General features: G+C 39.5%; 2 protein-coding genes across 2 annotated transcripts; one reads left to right on the plus strand and one right to left on the minus strand.

Annotated features, from left to right (window-relative positions):
* The first annotated feature begins 19,712 nt into the window (after positions 1-19,712).
* Positions 19,713-20,844, plus strand: LOC120446818 (protein phosphatase inhibitor 2). The gene has a single exon (XM_039627996.2). The coding sequence runs from the start codon at positions 19,842-19,844 to the stop codon at positions 20,724-20,726; it is 885 nt and encodes a 294-aa protein (XP_039483930.1). The 5' UTR covers positions 19,713-19,841; the 3' UTR covers positions 20,727-20,844.
* Positions 20,845-25,104: 4,260 nt separating this feature from the next.
* LOC120446676 (glycine-rich cell wall structural protein 1.8) lies at positions 25,105-26,245 on the minus strand. The gene is made up of 3 exons (XM_039627750.1): positions 26,182-26,245; positions 25,963-26,115; positions 25,105-25,859 (listed from the first exon to the last, which is right to left on the minus strand). Exons 1-3 carry the CDS (start codon positions 26,243-26,245, stop codon positions 25,105-25,107), a joined length of 972 nt encoding a protein of 323 aa, XP_039483684.1.
* Positions 26,246-26,462: the final 217 nt, after the last annotated feature.

Raw genomic sequence — 26,462 nt, forward strand, 5'->3', positions numbered from 1 at the left:
TACATTAAACACTAATGTTGGACCCAAAACAACCGTGTAATACATTCATTTAGGAGGGATATGTTATTCTTGAACTGGCCTTCAAATGTAGAGCGCTCTGAGTTGTCTCTCAAATGAAATCCCTTAATTCCGTCAATCCAAATTGATATTTTTATTTATCAAGCTCAATTTTCATGAAATTTATCCTTAAATCGTTGTTAAAAATGCATGTGCATATTTTTCTGCCGCCTCCTATCACCATGCACCTACATATTTATCATAGCTTGATGGACCCAAAACGGATGCTATGTAAATTTTCACTCGGTCGATATATTTGACAGAGCTCATATATACGCTCGTATATAAAATTCCTCAACTCCGTTTGATTTATGCATCATTCACGCGCAATTTATCGTAAAAATTACAAAAAAGGACAGTGCAAAAAAAAATGGGAGCGAAATTCACGTTTTTCGAAGCTATGGACAAAGTGAACTGGCGTTAAAAGTCACCGGGGTCATTTATTGGGTAGTTTATTATGCAGTAAAACATAACTGATTTCCAATGTTGTTTACTCAACTTACAAACATTTTGATTTACGTGTGTGCGGCACAGATATGTATTGAAATGAGTACATACATATATATTTACACGTATATCAATAACATCACCAGCAACAACATTTAACATCCAACAATAATAAAGAGGCTGACAGGCAGGCATGCGTAAGCCGAATCGTGTTTATATATTTACTTAACTTTTATGGTCCTCCCTTTGCCGATGTGCAAGTGTATTTGATTATAACAAACATATATAGCAGGGGCCAAAATTATAGTAGTTGTTCAAAAAATATAAAATTATTAAGAAAACCTTCTAAATCAAGTTCAGAACAAGTTTTCCTGTGACCATAAATTAAATTATTAATTATAAGTATTTATACGACTCTATATGTTTTTAAATCCCTTTAGAAATGTAATGTTTTGTATTCGTGACCTGATTTGTGGATGCACAACTCTTCGAAGGAAAATAGGAGTGCTGCGGAGTGGGAAAAGCGAAGTCAAGGTAGCGTTGCATAAACACATATTTGCATATGTCACACGCACAAAGCCAAAGAGTGGGTGGTGTGTGGAAATTGAGGTGATATTCGGGGGAAACTGAGTGATGCGCGCTAGAAATGTCATTTTGCCACATGGGTTTTAATTAATTAACAAATTATATTTGGCTACATTTTCATTGTTAATCGATAATCGATATCAAACAGGCAATCTTAGTGAACTTACATCATTATTTTAGGCCCATTCCTATGATAAACTGTAATTCGTGAGTCCTTCAATATAACATGTATCATTGATTTCTCTTAAAGAATTTAATTTATGGATATCTTGTGTATATTGCAAGTTGATCCACCTTTCCACGCTCTTCGTCCTTAGATACTTTTCATTGCTTGTTTACCTTGCACTTTTGGTGCACCTACCACCATTAATCGATTGGCCATATTTCTTGTTATTTTATTGCTCCTTTTTGCCTCGTGCGTTTCATCTTTCATACGCACTCGATATTCAGGCAAATCCACAGAAAGTGCCATCATCATTCGTTTCATATGCAAAAGCCAAATAACATTCTCTCAATTCCGCCTTGTCCCCTATTATTTCTGCCTCGGTTTCGCCTTTGGTCCTTGCTGGCCATTGTTAAAGGCTTGTGGTCGCCTCCTGCTGTTGCAACTTCAGCTGAGGCTGCCGCTGTCAAGCTGCCAGGACGTGGGACTTAAGAAGCCGCAGGATATAGTCCATTCCTCCAAAGTCACCTACACTAGGAAAGAGGAAAGAGGAAAAGAAAGGAAATGTATAAGATTTTTTAATTAAATTTAAGAAGTTTTGTACTTTAAAATGTACAAACTTTTAAAACTTTTTTCTTTGAATTAGGATGTTTTGATTTATAAATTTTAACAGTAATTTAAACGGAATGTTCAATGTTAATTATTTTAGTTAAGGGCTTAGTGAAACTACGCTAATTAAAGATAAATAAATTGAAATGAAGATTAATATTTAAGAGGCCTTTTTTTCCAAGTGTTCCCCTTTGCTGTCCTTGCTAATGAAACAAAAACAGACAAGTTAATGTACAGTTGATGTACCATCTAATGGCTCTCATTGCCACGCCCCCATTGCGAATTTTGCCGCCCACAGAGATTTGCATAAAAAGCTGGAGAGCTGACCGTGCTAATTGAGTGAGTAAGCGGTTGCCGGGCTAAAACTTTTCGACATTCTAATGCCATTGTCAAGCAGCTTCGCTTCTGCTCAAACTAGTTAACATTTCCGTTTCCCTAGGTTCCATTCTCATTCCGAATCCCTTGGATTCACAGTCACCCACTTACCTTGCTGGTAGTGCGCCAGTGCTCATGAATATGCCTTTTATAAATAATTCAAGCGCATTTACTGATAGCTCGGCCTAAGCCCTTGCACAGAGTCCCAGTTTCATTTGTGGAGCAAAATTAACAGAGCGCATTGAGTGGCCATTTCAACCGATTTCGTAGACAAAGAACCAGCCCCGAAAGCAAGTCAAATGTCACAGGTCGAGCGATTCGGAGACTCGGAGGAGGAAGCCCAAGAAATTTACGGATGTCAAGTCCTCCATTTGCCAATGCAAAACTACAAAGGGTCGGTTAAAGAGTTTGGTAATGAGGGCCAAAGATAAATAATAAAGTTGGCTATGGACATTTTGATCATTTTAAATACTTAATATGTACTTTTTAAAAGTACCTTAAGTATTTTAGTAGGATTTTATTTCGGAGTATAGACGAAAAGTAGAACCAATTTTGAGTAAACTTGATTATGAAATAGTGGCCAAATGTGATTATCTGTTACTCATTTCTGTAGCAAGCCTCTGTGCATTTAGCTTCAAGTTTAGTATTGGACCCATTCAGAATTAGCTTGTTCATGTTTTTTATAATTATTCAAGCATAATTTATCCCAATGGCAGCTGGTGGTAGCCACCACGCCCATCTGCCAGTTCACTTTTAGCGTTTACAGTCCGCCTGGGCTTTTGTATAGACTTCCTTTTTAGCAGGGCTTTCAAAAGTGTTGCCTACTTCTCGGGGCATTCACAAATTACCAGCTCAAACGAGCATTACCAACGGCTACAGCAACAAGGACGACAAATCCACTCACTGGCTAAACAAAATAACACAATTTACAGTTAATCTAAATTGTTTCGCCTTTTTATTAGCCACACCAGCACGAGAAAATAAGTTTTTTGTGGCTTCTGCTGCAACTGAACTTGATAAAACTTGAACAGAGACAGATGGGGATAGAATGGGCGGGCAGCAATGGTTTTCGGGCGGTGGCACATGATATAGCAACAGCAAAAGTGACTTTATTATAATTTTCAACTTTTGATTTACTGCAGGGCCGCCCCCCGCGTTCCTTGAAATGGTTAGAAGAGCACAAAAGCCAAACAAAATGAGGCTAATTTTTATACCCGCACACACAGACACAACAATGGCGTCGCAGATAGCAAGTCGCACACAATTGCGAAAGTTTTTTAACATAAGAAAACAGGAGCTGTGAAAGAAGCTGAGAACAGGCGAAGATTTCACAAAATTACAACAATAAAAGCGAGCAATAAAATTAAGCATTGTAATATGGCGACAAAAGCCACCGAAAGCAAAACGAATTCATGGAATTAAAGTTGAGGTTTTTGGGGTAATAACTTTAATAAAATTTTGTAAAAAATCAGTCTTAACAACAATAAGGCTTGATGTAAGAACTTAAAAACTTAGTTTACCGAATTTAACTTTTAAGAAAGCTCAATAAATCAAAGACTGAATTACTATCCTAGTTATGAAGATTAAGGAGAATATTTATACCACCTGTAAAGCCGCTGAACGAATTTAATTCGATCACTTAAACAAAAGTGACCAATTTAATGGTTTTATTGCCCAATAATGCGCAATCCGGATTTAAATTAAACCGCAAAGAGAGGGGATTGGTGCGAAACCCTTTCCATCGGAAGGATTGGGACGATATCCGCACCGCCTCACCAAATGTAGCACGTTCCATAATTGCAAATCAATGAGCTGCTGGCGAGGCATATACAATGGCATCGCTGATTATGACGATGGCATAACGATGATTACGCCAATTGTCCCTCTAAGCTCAATCTTCCGCCCCCTCCAGCGAGGGGGGACCACGCCCCCTGCGTTTATGTGTGTATAGCATTTTAATAAATTACGTGACAAACTGCAATGCTCTCCTACGCCAAGCTGTCTTCGACTGCTACACGAAATCACATATGTGAATTTCATTTAAGAAGCGATAATAAATTATATATTTTGGGTTTATTTGGGGACTTTTCTAAGACAAAGCTGGTTCAAAATATCAAATTAAAATACATATACATTTCCCTTATTTCTTTGAATAAAAACAACTGATGATAGTATTAAAATTATAGCTGTGTGGGAAGTCAATACTTGTGTTTCAAAATGTGTGCATCATAACTTACTTTTCTTTCCATTTGCACAGTGTATCAGCAGCAGGTGTCACCTCCGAAATTGCTGCGCTCTCGAATTTCCTTAATGTAGGCTCATTAGTTGGAGGGTATTAAAGCGGCTTTATGTCGGGGCATTCGGATGCCTGAGGGGAAGTTCGCGGAATTGCATTACTAGGGGCTGCTATTGCAATTTGCATTTGCCAAACGTCTCCGACATTTGCATAGTCGTATCTTGTTGCGTGCATTCAATGCTCCAAGTGAAATTGCCAAAATGAAACGACAAAGTTTTGCACACAGTTAACAATATTAAATCGGATTTCGAAAGGCGGCAACGCCCTTCTTGCTCAGCTCCCAGCTGAAAGTGTAATTACATTTTGCCTGTTTTGTGTGTTAACAAACCGTATAATTGGTCCAAAAGTGCGACCTGTCACTGCAGCAAGTCCCCAGCTGAGTTCCAGCAACAGTTGGCCGCATTTGAGAGCCGGATTCAGATTCCGGCTGTGAATCCGTTTCGGGTTCGGCATGTTTAATGAGTGCCGCGCGAGTTTCAGGGACACTTGGGCGGACTTGGGGATATTCAAGGAATTTTGAGGAAGATCCCGAAGGACAGAAAAAGAAAGTTTCCCAGTAAGTTTTTTGGGCCTGCAGTACCAAACCTTATGAGTACTTTAAGCTCCATTGCATTTTCTTGTTTTATTTGATGTTTCGCTGTTTATTAATCTTTTCAAAAACATTCCAAACTAAAATTCTTGAAGATAATTTTATCTGACTTTTTACCCTCAGTGTGGCATCTCCTTCTTGCAACTATACAGAGCTGCAGTTCGGCTTCCCCGGGGATACAATATATTTCCCGAGACTCCGCCCTCCTTTGCAGTTTTGCATATTTTCGGGGTCGTTTTGGCTTCCAGTTAACCCATTCCCTTTGTCATCCATACACTGGCAGCAAGATGAACTTAATGAAATTTCTGCGGCTACTCAGTGAACCAAGGCAAACAACAGAACAGTGCCAGAGGAGTTTGAGAAGTCCGTTCCGAAAAAAATTTAAAAAGAAAAGGAGTCCAAGGCCCATTCGAGCGATGCGGCATGAAAAATTGTGTTGTGTGCTGTGGCTGAAAACGAGGCAAATATTGACCTAACCTGAACCGAATCAACTATTCGTATATTGGATGTTTTGATCTCATTATCAAAGTGAATGGAAATCACAGCACCGAAGGATGAGGAAATTGATTTGCCCCTTTTGGGTTGCTGGCTGAAGTTTTGTTTGTTTTGCACTTGACACAATCCGAAGCCATGCGTGAATCTTTCCCTCTGGCCAAAACCAACTTTGAGCAACAAGACAAGCCATTAATTGATTTTCAACACACTTCAATGAGCATTCGAGAGTGAAAGTGAGTGGTCAAGCGGACACGCTTCGATGATGAGCCATACAAATGCCCTAGAATGGGATTAGGATTAAACCTAGCTGATTCTGTGATTGACCTTAAAGCCAAATTAATTTAAAAAAATAAGGCAATATGTTTTAAGACACGATACATGAATAATACGTCCAAAATTTGTTTCTTAATAATATTGCAGGTCATTTTTACGTAGCATTTAGGGTGTCTTATTGAAATGTTGGGCTGATTTGTGGCATTCCGATGGGTATTCCTGTGCTGCTAAGCAGACCACATCACTGCCGGCGACGGGACCCACGAACCACGACCCATGCCCACACCACACCACTCCACACCCAACCCTCGACTTTTGAGCCATGTCAGGATGAGCGCGTGGCCAACTGACAATGCCAGGAGCAGCGGCAACAACAAAGAACCCGGAGAAAGCTGGATGGCTAAGTGAAGAAAAAACCGAAAACGACTGCTTTGCATGCCAGGCGATGCGCCGTGGCAATTTTTCAGTTAAAAGGCCGGAAAAAAGTGGCCCAAAAGCATTGTAATAAATGCGTTTGAAGGGAGGAACGTGCAGATGGAAAGTTGAGGCTTTGCGGACTCGACACTGATGAACAGACGCAGAAATAAAACAAAGAACCCGATGGAAACCGAAACATGAGCAACAGTCATTTCTCGAATTGAGAACTATTCGAAGTGTTCTTAATGCATATTATTAATAAATGAATGTTAAATGTGTTGACTTCAAAATTGAATATTAGTTAAGCTTATGCAAACATATGTTTAAGGCTTGCGCAATCTTACGTAAACACTTTTTGCAAAAGAGTGTTAAAATACTTTTAGTATCAGCATGTACTGATAATGTCCATTCTCGCTATCTTGTTTAAATGATCATGACATTTTTTTAGTCTTTAGTGACCCCTGTACATACACACACCTGTGTGTGAACACACTCACGCACTTCCGCTTTTGGCCCATAAGCGCAGAACAAGCGACATGTATCAGCTTCCACCTTCACGTGACCCCACCACCCACCACCCACTCTCCACGCCCACTTTCCCCAACTTGCCTCGAGTGTTGTCTCGCATTGCATTCAGCACCGAAGAAGAGGAGAGGAAAAGGTCGTGTTGGGTTAAGGTGGATGGCGGAACGGTTGGGGTCACCTGTGCACACACACATTCCTCCATGCGTCGTCATTTTTATGCGACGCACTTTAAGGAACGCATAAAAAGTGGCCAGACCCAATCGGAATAGCTATCTGCCCTCAGTTTATTTTATATTATCATCGTTCATGAATTCTCAATACCCTTTTAAAGGTAAAATGGAAGGGGATGAGTGCAGTATGGCAGGGAGAGGTAATGTACAGTAGACATCATATTTGTTACATTTATTTATTAAACTAAATTTAAACTCTCAGTCCATCGATTTTAAAATGCTCAGAAGGTAAACAAAGTTTGAAATATATTACTTTCATAGATAAAAAATATAATTTGTAGCTTACAGTGGAAACTTGCTCATTCAATTCAGTATGCACATTAGGAATTAGCTTATTTATTTTAGGGTATTTCGAATTTCCTTTTCATTCCGGATTTCCGCCGTGCTTCTTGGCTAAGTTTGCTTTATCTTTCAGCGTTTTATGTCGCATTTGCGTTTCACGACCCAGAGACGCGACTCCAGCTCGTCTTATTGTAATAAATTTAAAACATTTTGCACGCTTCATACACATTTTATGAATCCTGAGAGCCAGAGAAGGAGTTGTTGGCTGGGGCTAAAGTGCAGCCAGCTGAGCATCTTAAGAGCCGAGCGGCGAAAGCGAAGATATTTTATTTGGCCATTGAGACACCGAAGAAGGCAAAAGTGCAATGCAATTGGGATTTATGCAAATGGAGAAATAAATACATATACTCGTATACGGGGCAACGAGCGAGCGGATATATACAAAAACTTTCAACGTAGATTAAAAAATGTCAACGGAATGTATGCGAAATAATGCTGCAGCAATTTCGAACGGGTCCAAATCTTTTATGCATATGCAGCGCCGACATTACCCATACGCCGCGTGTGCCGCCAGCAAAACTGTAACTGCAAACTTTTCTTTTCTGCACCGTTTCAATGCCACCTACACGAGCGGGAACCCTAACAATGCGCCTTCCATTTTTAATAATGCTGCAAATGCATATTTTATAAAGGCAGCGTAACAAACAAAAAAGTGTGTAAATAGTGAAAAACTAGCGTGAAAAACCTTGTGGCAGTAGTCGCAGCTGCACGGTAAATCAAGGAGAGCTCAGTGCCACGCCCCTCTATTTGAATAATAGGCGAAACAAATGAGGAACTCGAAAATAATTCATGGAACAAAATCGCGAAAAGCTAGGATTTTGGCTTAAACTGTAACACATGGCGCGGTTATCATTTTATATAAAGTTAGAGTACAAATAACAATATTATTGTTTTTGAGCTTTACGTAGATTATCATTAAATATTTTCAGCTGGAGCCATTACTTTTGGGCATCCTGTTAATGAATAATAATACCTTAAAAGACTCATATTATGTTACGTGTTGTTCTGTTTAAAGAGATATGCAGAATAATCGAACCTAAAGCGGAACTTCATTTTCCATGGTTGTTTTTCCGCCGCATTTCCTTCTATTTCGCTGCCCCTTTGGCGCAGTAAAATCGACAACAAAAACCGAAGCTTCATTATGAGAGTCGGAAATTGTTATGAAAATTGACTTTTTAGCCGCAGGCCAAACTAATTTTGCTGCCTTTCACTGCCGTCCCGTTCCCTTTCCTTCATTTTGCATCGTCCTTCGGGTGCAGTAGGTGGCATAAAAGTCAACCGACGGCGAATCGTCTGCTACTTTTTCTGCCTCCAATCGAGCTCGGTTATTATGTCGTCCTGATCGGAGGAGTAGTAGCATCGATTGGAAATGGGAATCGGACTCGTCATCATTTGACTGGCCATTTGCTGCTTATCAAAAGCTGATTGCAAATGCCTCCAGCTGGTCGTCCTTTTGCTAGCTTTTCTGTTCGTTGCTTCTTGGCCTTTTGGCAGACAATAATTGGGGTAGTACTAGCTGAACTGTTCACTTGCTGCACGGTCTATTTTCGAGTCGTTATTTTTAATATTTAGTCAAGTTATTGAAAAATAAAATATTTTAAAAGCGTATATTTTAAACATTCTATTTTTGATCAACAAAATCTGGTTTTCCTCGGGTATTTTTCAGACCAACAATGTGAATACGTGATAAGTATTCAGTGGGTCACCACGTGTGTTGTGTTTTCCACGAATTTGCTTGATCCTTTGATGTGCTTCTCTATTGCGGGAAAACTTATTGCGCCCGAATCGGCAACGCTAGTCATCTTTGTTTATTGTTTTTAGCCAGGAACTCGTATTCTGCAGTTACTGGTGGCGCTTTTCCAACTGCTAGTGATTTTCCACACTGCCAAAGCCTTTTGACTTGTTATTGCATATAAACTTTATAAATCTTTTGCTCGGTTAAACTTTTGCAATTGAGTTGAGAATACAAATTAACTCAACTTGCAGTGAAAAGTTTTGCTAAATAACAACAGCAAAAGCAGCAACATCGTCAGAACTTCAGTGGCAGCTGCGGCAGGCAACAATAACATTTACCTACAGTAAATCAAAAGTTTTTCGAGCCCATTTTCAGAAGCATTTCAAAGTGCCGGCTGCTTTTGGAAATGCCTGTCCCCTTTGCCTTCTAAATTTTTGGTGGTCAAAAGTTAGCTCGAAATATAGTGTGGAAATTCGCTCAGTCTTGCCAGCTTTGAAAATAATTAGGTTGATGAAAATGTTATTAACTATAAGGAACAACAAAGGATTTACACATTTGCTAAATTCGAAATATAAATAACTCCGTGAAAAGCAAAGTTTGTAAATGAATATGGGGGATGGCCCCTTAAAGGCATCAGAAATACAATCCATATCAATATAAGCAACTAGTTTGTGGACAAACATTAGGGCTACTAATCACCTTCGTTTACTTAGTAATGATTTCCCTGTCTTATAAAATGTAAAATAACATTTAACCACTATCCAACCATTACCAGCCCTCAGGAGCCGCTCAAATGATTTGTTAATTTCACCGAAAATTGAAAATGTAATCAAACCAAGAGCCTGAAAGAGCCTGTGGTCGCTTTAGGCCTGCTAATTTTCAGACTCCAATTAATCAATTGGCTCGGCCAGGTGACAATTAGACCAAAGCAACAAATTGGCCGCAGGCCTCAAAGAAGAAATTTAATTAGCTATTCGTCGCCCAACAATTTCTGGGACATCAGCTAGAAAAACAGTGCTCAATGGGAAAATGTATTCGACAGATGCTTCGAGTAATCGTTTGCTCAAACAAAAGAATTGATACGTTCTAGCCCCCAGACGTTCTTAATTGAGGGCGGGAAATTTATGTTATGCTCCGGGAAAATGTGGAAAACGAGTTTTCCCTTTGAAGGCCATTAATTTTAATCGAAACGCTAACCGAAACGGAAGCTAATCAAATCTTAAAAGTGACACGTGCCGGTCCACATTTAATTGATTTCAATTTGACCACTCAAAGTGCCACAAATTACACGATTTGCCCCTCAAAGTTTTCATAAATTTGCCTTTGGAGAGACACTTCAGACTAATTTGCGACGCATTTCGTAAAAAAACATGAAAAAGCTACAAAAAAATCAACCGAGTCAAAAAGGGAAATGACAAAAATCAGGCAGCCCGAAAGGAATTGCCAGACAAAAAGAAAAAGTAGAACTTTGGTGAAAAAAGAGCGTTGAAAATTAAGTGGAAATGAATTGCTCGCTTGAATTTCAATGGAGCGTCCGGCACGTTAATGTTTACTCAAGTGGAAATCGAGTCACTCGCGATGAGTCTGCCACTCCCTCGGAGTCCGTTTCCGTTCAAGAAGTTTTCAGGACGACCACGAACCGCCATTGGACGAGAAAATGGAAAAGAGGTCCCGAAATGTGGAACTCAAGTCGAGCAAAGACAGCGCACCGAAAAGCCAAAAAGCAGGAAAAGCCAGAAATTGGAAAAGCAGAGGAGCACTTTCTAACTCGCTGCACTGACTCACTGATGGAGCGATGTGTTCGGCGTTTGTCATCTCAATTAGCTTTAGTTGATGTGGGTGGAAATGAGGGGAAACCACCCATTTATCACTATAAAATGATACTCGTATCCAGCAAACAGATCTGTGAGTTTTAGAAGCCGTTTGAAATTTTACTCTGAATTTAATCCTTACAAAAATCTTGCCTTTAATTTTTGAAGAAGTTTGTTTCTCTATATTTAAGCGTATAAAACCATAAGCTTATTTACTTGTTTTATACAAAATATATTTCCATTTATACTCATACTTCTGATGAAGCTTCTAAGAGCAAATATCCCTCAAATGGTTTTGGCCACTCATCACAATATAGAAATCATTTTACATTAATTTTATAAATTTGTAGCAAAGGTTGTTTCTGTCAAGTTTAATCCGTTTGTTGACTTTAAAATTTCATATGAATAAAAAAAAACACTTCTGCTTAATAACTGGCACACAGATTAATTGATCCCAAAGTGCAGCCTGATGATCCTCTTTGCCAACTTTTGCTTACATTTAATAGCCTGTCTAACTTTTGGCTAGACTGAAAATCAGTTCAGTTTATTTCAGCACGGACTATATGTGTTTAAATAATCCCCAGACGAAGTTTAATCCCGATTCACACACAATGACAACGCACACTTGTCAGGGGCATTAAAACCGACGCGTCGGCGGGGATCGGGAATCGGGAATCGGGGATGGTGCTGTAAAATCCCCATATTTGTTATTATTTGGGGTGGACCATAGCCCATAAGCCATAACCGTATTTAGACGCAAAAATCCACAGAGAATGTGTGCTGGAGTTAGTTTATTACTTCCTTTTTAGTAGCTGCCAATTTCAGGCGACAAACAAGAGGGCATCAATGGCAAAAGTGGGGTGGAGGAAAGAGATGGTGAAAGTGTTGCAGAATGAGATGGCAAGATGGTGAGAAGAGAAAATTAACCCAGCATGGCAATGAACTCCTATTCCGAACCGCACCACTTAAACGAACTGCACTGGTTACGCGCCCAACCACCTTATATTTCACCCCCTCCAAAATCCGCACCTTTCACCACTCTCCCACGCCTCTTTCACCCCACTTTCACCACACTTTCACCGCCCCCTTTTGGACCACGCATTGTCCGGCTTTTATGGCACGTTGTAAACACTGGGCATAAACTTTGCACTAAAGTGTTGTCGTATAAATTGTATTATGGCAGCTCCCCAGTTGGTCATTCCATAAGGTTAGTCGGGGTTACGGGAGGTGCCAGGATGAAAAGTAGGAACAGGGATTGGTGAAGTGGTTATAATTCAGGAAAAAAAAACATCTAGAAACCGTTAAAGCTTTATACAACCACACTATTAAAAATACGGTTTTCAGTTCATTTCACGTTGTAATTATAGACAGCGAGTTCACAATGTGCATGGAATTATCAAGTTAATATTACACAAAATGTATGTTTTGAGCTAGTTGAAGTCACTCCTAGATAATATTATGCGTTTGTTAACATATTTAAAATTTTTATTCAAGGCGATTCAATCGCGGGGATTTAGGCACTTGACTAGGTTATTCCCCCAAAAAAGTAAATTTAAATAAATTTGTTGTTTTAAGAAGGATATTAATCAGCGTTGACTTTGCATTGGTTTTAATTACAATTGCTGTGGCCAACTCTTGTTAAACTTTCCTCGACAAAGAAAGAAGGCGAAGTCAGTGGAGAAAATAGAGGAGACGGAAGAAAATCAGCCCGGGGCTTCTGTTTGACTACCAAAAAGCCGTTGAAGTGCAGGCATCTGCTGCAAGGATTCTGACTGCAAATCTGGCCGGAGATAGTTCGTCAGTTAACCAACCATTTCCCCGTTATTGGTCGAATCTTTGTGCCGTGGTAAGTAAATTGCATTTCCACGCCCAGTTGCAGCGTATTTGAGTCCACATTTTCAGTTCCAGCATTTCAGTGTTTTGCTCACAATTTCCTCGTCTTCATGATGTTACTCTCCTTACCTTTATCTATGCTAACTCTTGGTCTTTGTAACGTGTTTCGGTTTCAACTTAATTCAGTGCCGAATTATGAATTTAGGAAATTCAAGCCATTTAAAAATTATTAGTGCAAGCTTAACACAAATACATTCTTTAATAAAATATTATAATATTCATTAATATGAAGGGCATCTAAAGTGTCGACCCACAGGCTTTTGCAAACTGTTATTGAATCTCCTTTTCAAGACTATTATTTCCAACATTGAGGGGTGAATGGGGTTTTTAAAGAGATACGCGAGTGCATCTCAACATCCAAGCCCAACACTCCATCTCGTTTGGTTTGCTTTTCGGCCGCTAGCCATTTTGCTTCTAAACTCATTTGCATGATTTTTCATTTCAGACAGACCCGTAACTTTGGGCCATTCATTCCGACCACATTCCTTCCTGAGTGTTTCATTACATGGACCAACAAATGGGCATTCGAGATGAGCATCGAAGGCATCTACTGCTGCTTTCCTCTTTGCCAATACCAATCAACTTGACGATTTTAATTTTGATGGCAAATGGATAACAGTAAATGGAGAGGTCAAGTCCATCGGATAACAGCTTTCGATTATCGAAATAATGGATGCAAGTACTAATAGTGTTAAGAAGAATTTCCATGAAAACATCAAAACGTGCTGACAAATTAAGACATCTTTAACATTAAGAGGGCTAGCTTCGACATGCCGGAGCTTATATACCCTTATCGGAATGCCGAATAATAACACTTTTTATACCTGTTACTCGTAGAGTAAAAGGGAATACTAGATTCGTTGAAAAGTATGTAACAGGCAGAAGGAAGCGTTTCCGACCATATAAAGTATATATATTCTTAATCAGGATCAACAGCCGAGTCGATCTGGCCATGTCCGTCTGTCCGTCCGTCCGTATGAACGCTGAGATCTCAGGAACTACAAAAGCTAGAAAGTGAGATTAGGCATACAGACTCCAGAGACATAGAAACAGCGCAAGCTTGTCAGTTCATGTTGCCACGCCCACTCTAACGCCCACAAACCGCCAAAAACTGTCAGTGTTGAAGACTCTCCTTCGCACTTCCACTAGCTGAGTAACGGGTATCAGATAGTCGGGGAACTCGACTATAGCGTTCTCTCTTGTTTTTTTTTAATTTTCCGATTGCTCTTGCAGTCTATGCATAAAAATTGGTGTATATTAATTTATAACACTTTATAAATAAAAAAAACAAGGGTCAAAGGGTTACTAAACTAATGGGAATGCTAGGCAGAAATTTTAAAATTTGGTTGGCATATCGATCGAAATCTTCAGAAAGAAACTTCATAAAATTTGGACATGGTTATATCGACCTGGCCAGTAATCTAGATCGAATAAATATACTTTACTGGTTTGGAAACGCTTTCTGTTAAATACTGCTCAAAGAATCCAGTTCACCTTTTTACTCTACAAGTTACGTATATACACATACGTATATACACATATTTATTTGATAAGATGAAATTCACTAAAAATTACACACGTTAAATGCATTAAAAACACTTTCTTCCAATGATAAACGATATAATTAGTTTACCTGTGTGCATTTTCTTATATTTTGTGTAAGTCATATAATCGTTACCCCAGCAAAAAAATATTTCCAATATTTTAATTAGCCGACAATGTAACTTTCCATAACAAAAAGAGGGCAATTTCGTGATGGAACCCTTGCCTGCGTCATAAATCATAGTTAACGTTTTATATTGTTGCGCGATGATTCGCTTTTCGTTTGGTCATGTTTTCCTTTTTTCTTGCTGCCATTTTCCTATTCATTTTTGCAGCGCCCACGGCGACTGTCAGGTTTGAAGGCCGCGATAGCAGAAAATGGTTGGAAGGGGGGGTTTCCTAAAAGGGAAGAAGTGCGGCGTCAACAAATTGGCCGCATTTCCTTTCGCAGAAAGTTTGCCTGGACCTTGGCGGATGGCGATGACTCTATTTTGAGGAATAAATATATATTTTATTTAAAAGAATTCCTTGAGAAATTGGTAAGAAAATAAAAACAATATGAAATGAATCCAATTTTACTTTCGGAAACATTTAAAATCTTCTAAATTAAATAGGAACTAGCTCAAAGATTATAGTACAATTTTGGTTTCTTAGGTAATCTTAGCTATATTAGGGTATATAATTAAGTGTTATCGCTGTAAAAAATTAACCCTTTTTGACCTGCATACCTTTAAAAATACATACATACTTTTAATTCCGCAAAGTTGTATTTTAAACTGTTGTTTATATGTAATTTATTGCTCTTTTCGTATCTCCACTTATTCTGAAGTAATTTTCTTAAAGTGCAGTGTGCATATTCCCTTGCATCTGCAGCTTGCCTGCAATTTAGGTTTTATTTTTTTTTGCGCGTATTTTTGGTTCAATTTTTTTGCCTTTACTGCATTTGACATTTGGTGACTTCTGCTTGTGCGCGTGTAATTTATGTGAGTTTTGCGCCATGAAGTTTGCTTCGGTTCGAGGACAAAACGCGAAAGTGTATGAGGCGGGTGAAAAGACAGTAGAGTAACTCGCAGAAACTACCATGAAGTTTATGTAAAAGGACAGCAGACTTTGGTGGGTAGGTGAAACTTTGTCGCATAAGTTTTGCTGCCTCACATAAGTGGGTAAGTCTCTGACCGTCTCTTTCTGGGCGACTATCCACCTCTTTGTTTGTCGCACAATCAGCTCAGTGTTTGTTTGCAGTTGTCTTGTTCGGCTTGTTGTTTGTTTGTGTCTTCGTTTGTTGCTGCTCTTGTCGCTGCCTTCATGTTTGCTCCTTGGACAAACAAATTCAGGGAAAGGGGCCAACGGGCCAAAGGAATGAAACTCGTGTAATTCATATTCATTAGCTGCCCCATTGTGTCATTGTCATGAAATTGTAATAGTACAGAGAAGTGGCTGATAATTAGCTTGGTTGTGCAGTTCCAAAGGAGATCGTGTAGAATGTGTGTAAAAATATTACAAAATAAAATGAATATGAATTCAGAGTTATTTTATTCGCTGCCGCCTATACCAACTTTTTACACTGTTTAAAGATAACGTCAATTAAACTTTTTTGGCTGAAGCTAATTAATTTACTTTTTGCAATATAGTTCATTGATCATTAGCTCATCAAATGCTGTTGGTTCCCGTGATGTTGTTTACACCATTTTAATTGAATTTCAGCTTAACTTGACATGGTAACCATGTAAAAACAGCTATTTAGGTAAACTTATCAATGTTGTCGAAATTAGCACATGGGAGATACTAAGTCCACTACGTACACGAGAAAGGAAATAAAAAGTTCGTTTTTTTCTCATAAATACCTCGTATTTTAATTACCTATATCATAATGTAAAACCAGAACAAAACTAAAAACGTTAATCTTTTTTTTAATTAAAGCACATTTTTTAAAGTTTCTTTATATTTTGAGTTGGGAGACTCTCTCTTGAGTTGGCCCCTCTCAGTTGAAGTCAAATTGAATTCCAAACAAACTTGATAGCCAAATGAAAAACACTTTCTGCAATGTGTAGAGTATAATAATCAGGCTAACACACTCGAAGGGGAAAGGGGTGGGCTAGGGGAGGATTTTGGTATAGAGATGCCAACTTTATTTAACTGTTTGCCAAGCTGTCAAGCTCTAGCTAACTGCCAGCTCACACACACACACTCGCAGGCAGGCAAACACAACCGGATTGCAGGTGATCCAGGTATTGGTTTGGTCTTGGATGCGAGTCCTTTGGAGGGTGGTGCAGTAGGTGGTGCAGTAGGGCGGAGCAGTGGGTGGCTCAAAAGGGAATCGCGGTACATTTGCGCTCAACGTGTTTGCCTTTTGGAACGTTTCACGCTTCGATTGCAACGCAGGCAAAGGTAGTAAGTTGGATCGGAAAAGGGGTAGAGGGAATACTCATTTTAATCTTTCTGAAAAAATGGTATGTACACTACTATAACGACTATATATTTCCCCGCTATGCACTTTTCTAGGCTGTCTTAGTTTGTAGTTTTCGGTTATTTAGTAAGGTTCAATATGGAATTTCGAAGAATCACTATTTAAAAGAGTTTACTCTCAAGTGTAAATGTAAATAATTTATCGTCCGTAGGCTAAGCTACATTTAAGAAATTAAATGTTTCGCAACTTGTTAATTTCACAAGTTGTGCATACCTTACATGCCACAATTGTACAGGTCCAAAGACCTGAACTGCAAAACCAACATTCAAACGCACACTGAGTGGGAGAAAAAGAGATAGGCACTGGGCTGTGTGTGGAAATGCAAAAATTAAATTTTAAATATTTATAAAGTACTGCCTGTTGAGGGGGGGTGTTGGGAGATGGAGACCGAAATGAATGAAGAGGGAGGTGTGGTAGGCCAATAAAAGGAATTTGCAATTGGTCTGATTGGCTTTTAATCGCAGCAGACAGTTTTTAATAAATATGCATAACCGTTTGCGCTTCCAATTGGAACACAGTGGTAGATCCCATCGATGGACGGGTAAAGGATCGTGTCATCTTTCGGGGAGATGTGAGAATGCGACAAGGGATTAAGTGTTATCTTCCAAAAGAACTGAGAGTAAAAGATAATTATTAATGGCTTGTAACTCAAAAATATGTGAGAAAGTTTAAAAGTAGTAAGAACTTAAAGATAAATATTTTTCACGCATTTAATCGCTATAAAAAACTTTAAATAAAATAATCCATTTGCTAATGCAAAAATCTTTATGTTTTAAGTCCCCTGTAGTTCCACGATTGACTGTACAGTTACAGTTAAGGAAAAAAGGCGAAAGACGGCTTGCCTCTTCATAGTCCACTGTATGCCAAATGTGTGGGGTGTTTCGATGCAACGTCTTGCGGAAACGGATGTTGCATTGCATAGCGGAAGACAAGAGCCGAGAGAGTCGAGGAAAATTTATGATTTTGCCATAAAATCCTGTTGATATGTGGAAGCAAGGAAGGCTTCTCGGCCCCGTTCGATTTTCTCACCTCACAGCTGTTACTTATGCGCATATGTATGGGGCGCGTTGCACGTAGAATTTGCACAGACACAGCTTCGGATGCGGATACTGAGATACTCAGATACCCAGATACGCAGCCACTCAAACACAGATACACAGTTGCGGATACGCAATGCTCACATCCTGCTGGCACTGCACATTGTTGCGATTGATGCACATAAGAAATGCAATCGGGCCAACTGCAATTTCGTAAATCGAAGGAAAAATTTCCTAGCCGCATCAACATCGCATTTCGTCTCCGGCAGAGAGGCAATCAAACATGGCAGGAAAACTGCAGCTGGAAAACAGTTGTTGACTGTTTGCCGGCATCGCCTATATCTCCATCACCGTGATGTTGATGATCATCATCGTCTTCACCTCGCAACAGTGCACATCATCGGAACGTCATCATCGCATGGAGGACCAAGTGGAGAAGAGCAATGAGGACATCTCCTCGTCATCGTCACTTTTATACTGCTGTTTTGTCGCATCCACTGAGCTTATAAGCATCCGCTCGTCATATGCGTGCAAGCGTATCAGGGGATCTACACAGCGAGAAAACTAGGTGATCATGCAGTTAATGATCGGTACATTTCTAATTATATAATCCCTATTTCAAATAACACCAAATATACGGAAGCGGACTATATTTCCTTTCCAATTAAAAAGCGCTTACCTAAAATATATAATAATGTAGCTTATAGTTTCAAGCCTCTTATATGTTTACCCACTTTTTCTCACAGTGCCTGGGCTCGTATCTGAACGTACTATGGCAAAGGCTTGTTTATTTGCTGGCAAAATTGTGAAATAATGTGCTGCAATCAATTCCCAATACGGTGCTCCGTGACCTCTAGCCCCTCTTCATATGCGGCAGTCCCTCACTTTTCCCTTTGGAAAAGCCGGGGAAAGCGGGAAAAACGGTGTGCAGTGAAGTGTTTTGAAGTGGCAGCTGCCACAGAGCCAACTGCAACTGCCACAACTGCATTGGTTGCCCCACGCCTCTTATCATCACTTGATTTACCGCCCCCACTTTCCCATTTCCCACGTTTTCTTCCGTATCGGAGGTAACATGTTTGTGATGAATATGTTTACATCAATAACAAAAACTCCACTATGGCGCATCAATAATGAAGCCTTGCTCTGACTCCGCTTAACGAAATCCCCATTCGCTCCATCCACCGAGCAGGCAAACCCCCTTTTGAACACGTCAAAATGAGTTTACTTTGTGGTTTCGATGGCTGCGATTGGAAACTGCTCCCGCGGAGTATGCAGTATCGAGTTTGGAGTACCGAGTACATTCATCCACACACAAATACATAGAGTTCTTGACGTCCTCAACAGAAAAACAACAGTGGCAATGGCAATAGGGATTACGTTGGGATTGCAGCAGGAAAACCACTTGATATTTTGAAAGTGAATACGTCCACAGTCTGTTCATAGATTTGGTATTAGCGGAGATTAGGGGTTGCTTAGTGCTGGATGCGGAGACATGGAATCCATTTCTAATTAATAAACATGTGTGGTTAATTTCACCATAGAATAATGCTAGGAAAACATTGAGCAAGAAGCCCTACCAAGCAGGACTTAAACAGCAAATGTAAAATGTAAATGTAAATGCAAGAGAATGCATTTTAAAGAGAATATAAAAAAAGTAATGAGCAATTTAAACCAGGCGTGCTTTCCTAGCAACAAACTCGAACTGGTTTAAACTAAATATATGGCAACACATAGGCAACAGATAGTCATATTATATAATATTTAAACTTAAATCTGTGTTTGATAAATTCCTACAATAATATTCCTAGAAAAGGAGCCCTCGACATTAAGCTTTACTAACAAAACAACGTATCTTGTCAGTTAAATATTACAAGCCATATAGGACACACACGCTTACACCAATATATTTTAGTCCGGCAATTAGTTCTAGCCCTTTCGAAGATCAAAACAAGAATGGACGGGGACCAAGTGAGGGGCATCCTAAAGTCGGGGAACAATAGTGCGCAATTTAGCCTCAAGGCGGCCAAATTCGATGAGGTCAACATACTGGCCACGTTCCACCCAGTTGGAAAGGACTACGGCCACATGATCATCGACGAACCGAAGACCCCCTTCGTCTTTGAGGACGATTTGCCAAAAGAGTTGGATACAACTGCCCTGATCGAAAAGCTGCGACTGACTTCAAAGTCTGAAATGCCGGCATTTGGCATCGAAGGAGACTCGGAGGAATCCTCGGCGGACGAAGACTATCCCGAGTCTGTGGAGGAAAAAGTGCGAAGGATGGAGTTTGAGAGGCGTCGTAAATTGCACTACAAGGAGTTCTATTCGGTGCCACTGGCTCGACGTCTTATAGTCGAGGAGTTTGCCGATTTGACCAGTGCGGAGAGTAGTATTCACTGCGAAAGAGTAGGGGAGTCTTGTGAGGCGTGCAGTGAAAGTAATCAAACAATCGACGGCGAAGGGAGCAACTTGACAAAAACCAAATCCTCATATTCTGTCAGTCAATCCGATGAAAGGTTATCAGATCATTCTGAGCCCGAGCCAGGTTTCTCCCCCAGCCATCATTGCTACCAAAAACTGAAGGCCGAGCTCTTCAGCAAACAAGAGCCCGAGGAATTGGCCTCTTTAACTCACTTGCATCGCCTGCCATCGGTCGTCGACGATGAACCAAGCCGCGAGCCTCGGGTCCCATACCCTTCTGTCATGCCGTTTCAAAGAAATACCCTACAGGACAACGAGACTTCACGAAAAACATCGACCGAAAAGTCGGCTCCTGCTCGTATATGTAAATCCAACCCCGATAAGCGTGGTGGAACTTCTAAGAAAGAGACCCGCTAAATCATTCCATCATTTACACCACGTAGAGGTCTTCAAAATTTTAAAGTTTATTTGAACAATCTTGTACACAGAAAATGATTTGGGATTAAAACTATTGTGAGCTTTATAAATATTTAAATTTCAAGTTAACAGAATGTATCTAACCCCGTCACTTGTAAGTAAAGTAAACGGGTATAGTAGATTGGTTGAAGTGTGTAACTGGTAGATGGAAGCGTTTCCAATCATATGTCACCGTTCGTCGGTTTGTGCGTCTGTCCGTCCGTATGAACGTCTTTGTATTCCCGTTATTAGCTCTAGTTAGTAGCTAGCTAAAAATTATTAAAATTAGAAGGAACTGTTTCTGATTCTATAAAGGAAATGCATTATTAATCAGTATCAATAGCCGTGTCGATCTGTCCATGTCCGTCTGTCCGCATAAACGCTTCGATACCAGAAACTAAAAAAGCTAGATTGGAATGCCGTTTTCAGAGAAAGACGCAGCGCAAGTTAATTTCCTGATGTTGACACGCCCACTCCAAACCAGACATTTGAGATTTTTAAAAGTTTTTTTTATTTCTTCTCCCAATTTCTATCGATATATACCATATATTTTGCAATTTCTTGTTCGCACTTCCACTAGCCGAGTAAATGATTTATTTTCTTTCTATTATAAAAGAAAACATATTAAAAATGCGGCCTAATAGTTTAAAAAATAAGAACTTTTCTCAGAATTTCCCTTTGCAAACTACAGGATAAGGTTTTGTAATTACTTCATCACAAAAAGTGTCTCTAATAATTTTCGGTCATTCCAGTCCTAACTGTGCCCTGTCTAAGCTGATTAGAAAATTTTAGGAAAATTCCAAATATCATTGGGAAGGCTAATTGCTAGGATGCTGATATGATTAGCCCAATAACCTTCAGTTGCTCCATCTATTATTACTTTGCCACCGAAGTTTCACTGGTGTAAGGAATATTTAATTACACAATGCCCTGACGGTAATCACCATTCGGCCAAATCCAGATACAAGTTTGTCCAATAACTTATTTTGGCATTTTGCTTCGTGATTGAAAATTCCTTTTGACAGTCCAGGCAGCCGAAGAGTTTTCCTTCCGGCCAATTGCTTTTATTCTGATTTTATCCTCTGGTCATTCTAGTTGTGAAGAAAACTGATTTCTGGTCTTTAAGATAATTCCTCGAATATTACAACTGCAAAAGCACTTGAAATAATTATGCAAAATGCTTAATTTAGCCATTAAATGCCGTAGCAGTTCAGTTTTATTATTATTAAGCTTTGGTCTAATCGTTTCGCAAATGAAAGGACAACACAAAACCGGATGGTGGTTGTGTGAAGTGTCATGAATATTTATAGGGGCCATGTTATCATTGAATAGATTTCAATTAGATTTATTTGCGAATACTTTCGGAGAAGAAAATTAGTAAAGGAAAACAAGTTAGGTAATGTTGAAATTGTAAATACAAATTAATCCTTAAGGTCAAGTATTTCATAAGGAGACTGGGAGTCATAAGACGACAGGTTAAGCATGCCTTTGTCAATATGTAAACTATAGTTGTACAATTGTTTCGTAGCATTTGAGAATTTATTTCAATATTGACAATTTTATTAAATGCACTGGCCATTAAGAAAAGCGCCCATTATTTTCCCACCTTCAGCAAAGCTTTCCATTTGGAAGACATTTAATTGTTGATCCTTAACTCAAGGCTTTTAAGTGCATTTAAACCGAAAAACACTTAAATTGGACAAACAACATGGATGGCTTAACCCGTTGGCAGCATCCTTAACCCCGTGAAGCCATTTAATGCGAACTTGCCATTTGGCCAGAAGTGATGGCCGAAGTGAAATTTAAGTTGGCTCCAATTGATGGTCGCAGCATCTTTGTCTCCGTCCGTTTTTCCATCTTCTCCGGACTCGAGTCCGGTTCTTCCTGGCATCTCCGTCTCCGGCTTGGTCTCCGTAACAATTGCCGTGTACATTTCATTAAGTGCATAAGCCCGTCCGGCTGTCAGCTCTCCTCTCTCCCTTTCTTCCCTATCTTTCCTCCTTTATACCACTTTCTCCGCTTCCCTTCCTTGCCACTTCTGGCTGTTCCGTTCGTGTGGAGCGTTTTTAAGCCGGAAAATTATTTTTAATGCTATTTACACTCACAAATGAAAATGCAAGCGCAAATAAAGGCCGCCAGCGCCAGCAGTCACGAACTGGCCAACAACTTAACTGGCATAAATGCTACTGGGCAAGAAAAAAGATATATACAAACATATATATTTTGCCAGACGAACGTCGAATGAAGCTATATAAGCGACAAGATTCCCTTACCAATTTACAACGATATATATCTTTGAGTTTTTAGAATAATTTACCGAATATATTCTTATGTTTAAATGTTGTGGTCCGTTTAAGTTGTAATTAAAGCAGTTATCTTAAGATGAGTCGTTGTTATTTCTCATATAATAATTATAAGTTCGTCGCAAAGGCTTTAATTTTGTGCAGCATTTTTCAGTATTTCCCTTCTAAAAATAACTATTAAACCCACACTGCTACAGGGTATTAAAAAAAAAAATGAAACTGGTCAAAAAAAAAACTGCCTTAAAGCAGCTGCCCAGTTTCCAGACATGGACCTCGACCTGAACGCGTGTCGCTAAAAAAGTTCGGCTAAATATTTGCGAAAGCATTTTCGCTATTTGCGATGGCATTTCGTGTGGCATGCGGCATCTCCGCTGCGCTCCCTTCTCCATTCCGTACACAATCCTCATTCCGTCATCTCACGTTGCAAGTGCAGCACGCAAGAAAATCCCAGAGGGATGGGGTTCTTTCGTGGAAAATGGGGATTGAGCTGCACTTGCTTCGCTGGGGCATCAATTTTCATTTTGATAAATTATAAAATGGCCCAGCGCTGGCACCCAGAGCACCAAGCACTGAACACCGAGCACATCCGGGGTATAAATGGATTGCCCGGCGATGGCCAACGTTAACCCATGGCAGTACCCTTGAAAATTGAATGCCAATGGATTTTCGAGAGGAGACAACAAAGCAGCTTAGATGGTTTAATAAATGGGGTATATACTGTAAGGAGCGGTTCTGGTAGCCACTTTATTGATACATCAATCATCGTAGCTCATAGCTGTTTAAAACCACTTTTGCTGCGGTTTATTGAATTAATGGATGGCCTGACTTCTGAAGCTTTAAACTGAATTAGGCTTATAAGGTATCAACCTTTAGGAACATTCCTACAACTTTCTTTAGCTATATATAATAATAATATTTAGTTTATAATTTACGTAATTATACTGTTAAGTAGTATCATAAAAATACCTTAATTGCCTTACTTAAAAAAATATAATACTGTCAAAACTGGTTTTGTAACAACGGTTTAAAGAACTTCAACGGGTTAAAAGCCATAAAGAAAGTGGTCAGACATTTTTTTAGATAGGGCGTATCATCATTAGGAGTTGAATTTTTCACAATTCTTTCCCTTTTCCTTTAGTTTTCTTTTCTCCCTGTCTCTGTCATGTAAATATAGTGTTGCAAATGTGGCCAGCAAGTGACATTGTTTAATTGATTGCCTCTCAACTTTTCTCTTTTTTCCACCAAACTAGCTGGAAAAGCTAATAAAGATTTATGTAGTTTTAAATTTGTTGATTTTTTTGTGCACCTGGTCAAACAAAAAACTGAAAGGACTTTGGAGTGGGTCAGGACTCAAAATGGTTTTGTCACGAACTGGAGGTCAGGGCCACGCAGGTCACCCTTTTTTCCTACTTCGCCTAAACAAATATGGAAATGCACGCAGGCAAAGAGCGAGCACGTAGTCAGGATAAGAACCGGAAAAATGTCCTTTGGTCCTGTTTTTCTGTACAACTTTGTGTCTTTCTTTGTTTGTTTTTATTCGTAATCAATTAAAGGATAAGGCAATCTATTAGAAAGGCAGCTGCGCCCCCTTCCTATAGGATTGGCGTGACTTGTTTGCTTAAATTACCGCAGCTGTGGAAATTTAACCCCAACTTCGTCACTCCTTTTTCACGAATAATACATAATTATCTTTCAAGCACGCATGAATATTTTAATATTTTCGCACAAATTATCTACAAATTGGAATCAATGAATATTTAAAGCGTTTAAGGGTGAACCAAGCAAGCCTATTATTCATTTAAAAATTGTTTTGTTTTTAAAGCTAATTACGACGGAATCTGAAAAATGCCAATTTAAATGTTTGATGTGATGGTGTAATGAGAATTCAATTAACACATATGTACAATTACAAAATTAAAATTTCGTTAAGTGTATAATTCAATTTATTACATAGAAGAAGGAATATAATATAATATAAGTGAATAAAAGTGTATCATGGAAACGTATTTCCCATTTTCTTCGTTTCATTTTTATGGTTACCAGCCGCCATCCGTTGTTGTAGCAGAAGTAGTGCTGTAGTTTTGATTAGAGTTATTGCCTCTATATCGGTTGCTACCATTGCCATTATTTCCATTCCCCCAATTTTTATTGCCTGATCCCATTCCGTTTGGACCACCAGGTGGTCCACCCATTCCGTTTGGACCACCTCCCATTCCATTTGGTCCACCCATTCCGTTTTGTCCGCCCCGACCGTTATAGCCACCCTGGCCCCCCATTCCATTACCACCCATTCCTCCTGGACCCATTCTATTACCACCCATTCCGTTACCGCCCATTCCACCTGGACCCATGCCATTTCCACCCATACCGTTTCCATATCCTCCCCTGCCACCCATTCCATTTCCGCCCATACCACCCATGCCCATTCCGTTACCACCCATTCCGTTACCACCCATTCCGTTACCACCCATGCCCATTCCGTTACCACCCATTCCTCCTTGTCCCATTCCATTGCCGTTACCGCCTCGACCACCCATTCCACCTGGTCCCATTCCGTTCCCGCGCATTCCATTGCCTCCCATTCCATTTCCATTCTGTCCACCCATTCCGCTTCCATACTGAGCACCCATTCCATTTCCGTTTTGTCCACCCATTCCGTTTCCATACTGACCACCCATTCCATTTCCACCGTTTCCGCCGCTATTCATTCCATTGGGCCGGCCCATTCCACTGCCACCCATTCCATATCCTTGCTGGTTAGCCTGACGTTTCCCACGCTTCAAGGATTCACCTTCAAGAAAATATAGAACATAATTACATGTAAATAACATTAATTATTTGATCATCGCTTTGATAAAGATACTTGTTGTATTTGGTAGAATTAATAAACGAACCTGAAGTAGAGGAGTATTGCTCCTTCTTTACACAAGTCGGATACTTCCCGCATTTAGCGTTTTCAAGTTGAGTTGAGCCTGTACAGGGCTCTCTGGATATAATGCACTGCTGACCAGGAGCACAGGAAATATCCCGGCAGTCGCGACCGTATTCTGTTTATATATTTACAAAAAAGAATAATCCAATGCGCTGAGTATTTGTTTTTTTTAAAGGCTTACTCGTAAATCCGTGAGCACTACCCACTATAGCTATTAGTAGGCATATACTAAAATATTGCGCCATTTTCAACGTTGTCTTTCCACTTAAACTTTTTTTGAACTCAGTTTCAAAATGACACTCATTTTTATACATTTGTGACCAGCATGCATGAAAAGGTTTACTAATTATTTCTGTCAAAGTAAATTTACCAAATGAACACATTACGCCGCTTTCATTTAATTCCACTGATTAATTGACACAAATTTTGAGATAGTCACGGCATATTTATTAAATTTATGAA

The sequence above is a fragment of the Drosophila santomea genome, chromosome 2R, assembly GCF_016746245.2.
Source record: "Drosophila santomea strain STO CAGO 1482 chromosome 2R, Prin_Dsan_1.1, whole genome shotgun sequence".
NCBI classification, from domain to species: domain Eukaryota; kingdom Metazoa; phylum Arthropoda; class Insecta; order Diptera; family Drosophilidae; genus Drosophila; species Drosophila santomea.

What these genes read in the sequence shown, in the direction of transcription:
- LOC120446676 (XM_039627750.1), bottom strand. Translation starts at nt 26,245, where the DNA reads ATGGCGCAATATTTTAGTATATGCCTACTAATAGCTATAGTGGGTAGT. An exon ending in TAGTGCTCACGGATTTACGA is followed by an intron (nt 26,116 to 26,181) that starts GTAAGCCTTTAA and finishes ATATATAAACAG; the next exon opens with AATACGGTCGCGACTGCCGG. An exon ending in GCAATACTCCTCTACTTCAG is followed by an intron (nt 25,860 to 25,962) that starts GTTCGTTTATTA and finishes ATTTTCTTGAAG; the next exon opens with GTGAATCCTTGAAGCGTGGG.
- LOC120446818 (XM_039627996.2), top strand. Translation starts at nt 19,842, where the DNA reads ATGGACGGGGACCAAGTGAGGGGCATCCTAAAGTCGGGGAACAATAGT.